The sequence below is a fragment of the Perkinsus marinus genome (genome assembly GCF_000006405.1).
Source record: "Perkinsus marinus ATCC 50983 genomic scaffold scf_1104296945210, whole genome shotgun sequence".
NCBI lineage: Eukaryota > Perkinsozoa > Perkinsida > Perkinsidae > Perkinsus > Perkinsus marinus.
In genome coordinates this window covers 1-1,683 of record NW_003211206.1, presented here as the reverse complement: position 1 = coordinate 1,683, position 1,683 = coordinate 1, and the positions used below count along the sequence as shown (strand labels likewise).

The 1,683-nt window shown below is 48.8% G+C and overlaps 1 protein-coding gene across 1 annotated transcript; it reads right to left on the bottom strand.

Moving 5' to 3' along the window:
* Positions 1 to 368: 368 nt before the first annotated feature.
* Pmar_PMAR021332 (conserved hypothetical protein) lies at positions 369 to 1,216 on the bottom strand (the record flags this gene model as incomplete). Its single annotated transcript, XM_002779902.1, has 4 exons — positions 369 to 516; positions 563 to 663; positions 1,021 to 1,116; positions 1,160 to 1,216. 4 exons carry the CDS (start codon positions 1,214 to 1,216, stop codon positions 369 to 371), a joined length of 402 nt encoding a protein of 133 aa, XP_002779948.1.
* Between the last annotated feature and the right edge of the window lie 467 nt (positions 1,217 to 1,683).

The window sequence follows — 1,683 nt, the reverse complement described above, 5'->3', positions numbered from 1 at the left end:
TGTATGCTCAATGAATGCGAATAACACACACATTTTCATCTGGAAAAGTCCTGATACCACAGATCGAGCCGTGCTGTTTTATAAGGTGGAATCTCGAAGTACTTTAGGATATGCTGGTTCGCTGGTTCTTGAGTGACGTTAAGAAACATACCCGAACGCATCCATTTAAACATATCCGGTCGGCGCTACCTTTCCAGGGACGAAATCTGACGTAAATTCTCACCATTCCCTCTCCTCGATGATATCAGCAAGTACTCATTCACTCAAGTTCACATACCACATTTCCAATACTTCCCCCCAACCATACCCTCTCATCGCTAACACTAGTCCTAATCTTCCATTCAAGAAACATAAGTTGTACTCTAATATTAAAACAAACGTCGTCGATTCATCTGTTCCTCCTGCTTAGCCCTCTGTTGCCTCTTCCTTCGTTCCCTCCTCCCACGCGTCCTCGCATTAGCTCGACTGCTACCATTGGTGCCTCCCCTGCTCTCCGCTGATTGCAAATTTACCGGACTAATCACAACCAGTCCCATCACCCAAACCAACAGCCGTTTCCTACCTGCTATTGTTCCTCTGTCGCCTTTGACGTTTCCTCGCTTGAACTGGCTTCCGATCTTCCCACGACTTTCTACGTTTGCGGGATGCGCCCTCAGGAGGTACCTAGGACACGAAAAAACAATCGATGCCGGAATCGAACCCACCACATTTCCATTCCCAGCACTCACGTTATCATCCCTCACATGTGCACCTCCTTCCCTCATAACTAAGCCACTTGCTTTGGCGACACTCGACTTGCTCGGCGAGGTTCCTCCCATTGCAGTCGGCATTTCATTCTGCAGAAAGATCTTCGCGCGCCACAAAATTCACAACCAATTGAAGCTGTCAATAATCCCACATATTCGACATTCGACCAACCCTAGCATATTTATACATCTGAATGATTCGCCGAAAATAATATCACAGAAGGAAAGAACGTCCCCCGACCATTCATCGAACCCGCGACCGAAACCACCTCACCTCATCATGAGAGTTAGTCCGGCCCTTCTCCGCCACACCAGATACCCCATCTCTGGCTCGTCTCCACGTAAGGGACCGCTCAGCCGCCAAATAGTCCTGAGCATAGAATCTTGAAATCTTGCATTTCCTCAACGCCTACCTGTGCCGTGAATCTACTACTAGGCGGTATCGGCTTATTGGAGCGGATCAGCTGCATGACCAGGTGGTTGCGCAAACGTCTAAAGAAAACCCCGTGATGTAGCGGAGGAGTGGTATGAGATCAGTACGCATGCACATACCTCTTATACAGGCCTCCCGGATGCCTAACACCAGTCCCCGAGGCAAAGGCCAGTCCGCCACCACCAACTGCCGAGGCGACTCGTGCACCTCTTCTCCTACCCCTCACCGAACCCTCGCCACCAGCCACACTGCCTGAACGAACGATTACACACGAGTAAAAACGACCCGAGAGATATCAGCATAATGGATTCGCATTTGCTTTCTGACCACAACGGATCAAATCGCTATTGAATCCACCCCAGAACGAAGACTCCTTAATCTCAGCATCTAAACCAATCCGAATCAAATTCCCAAACGAGTACTGAATGATGAAGGGAATAACAGAAAGTTGGACGAAATAGAAATCTTCATAAATTTCGGCGAAGTTCGATTCCGCTCTCCCCC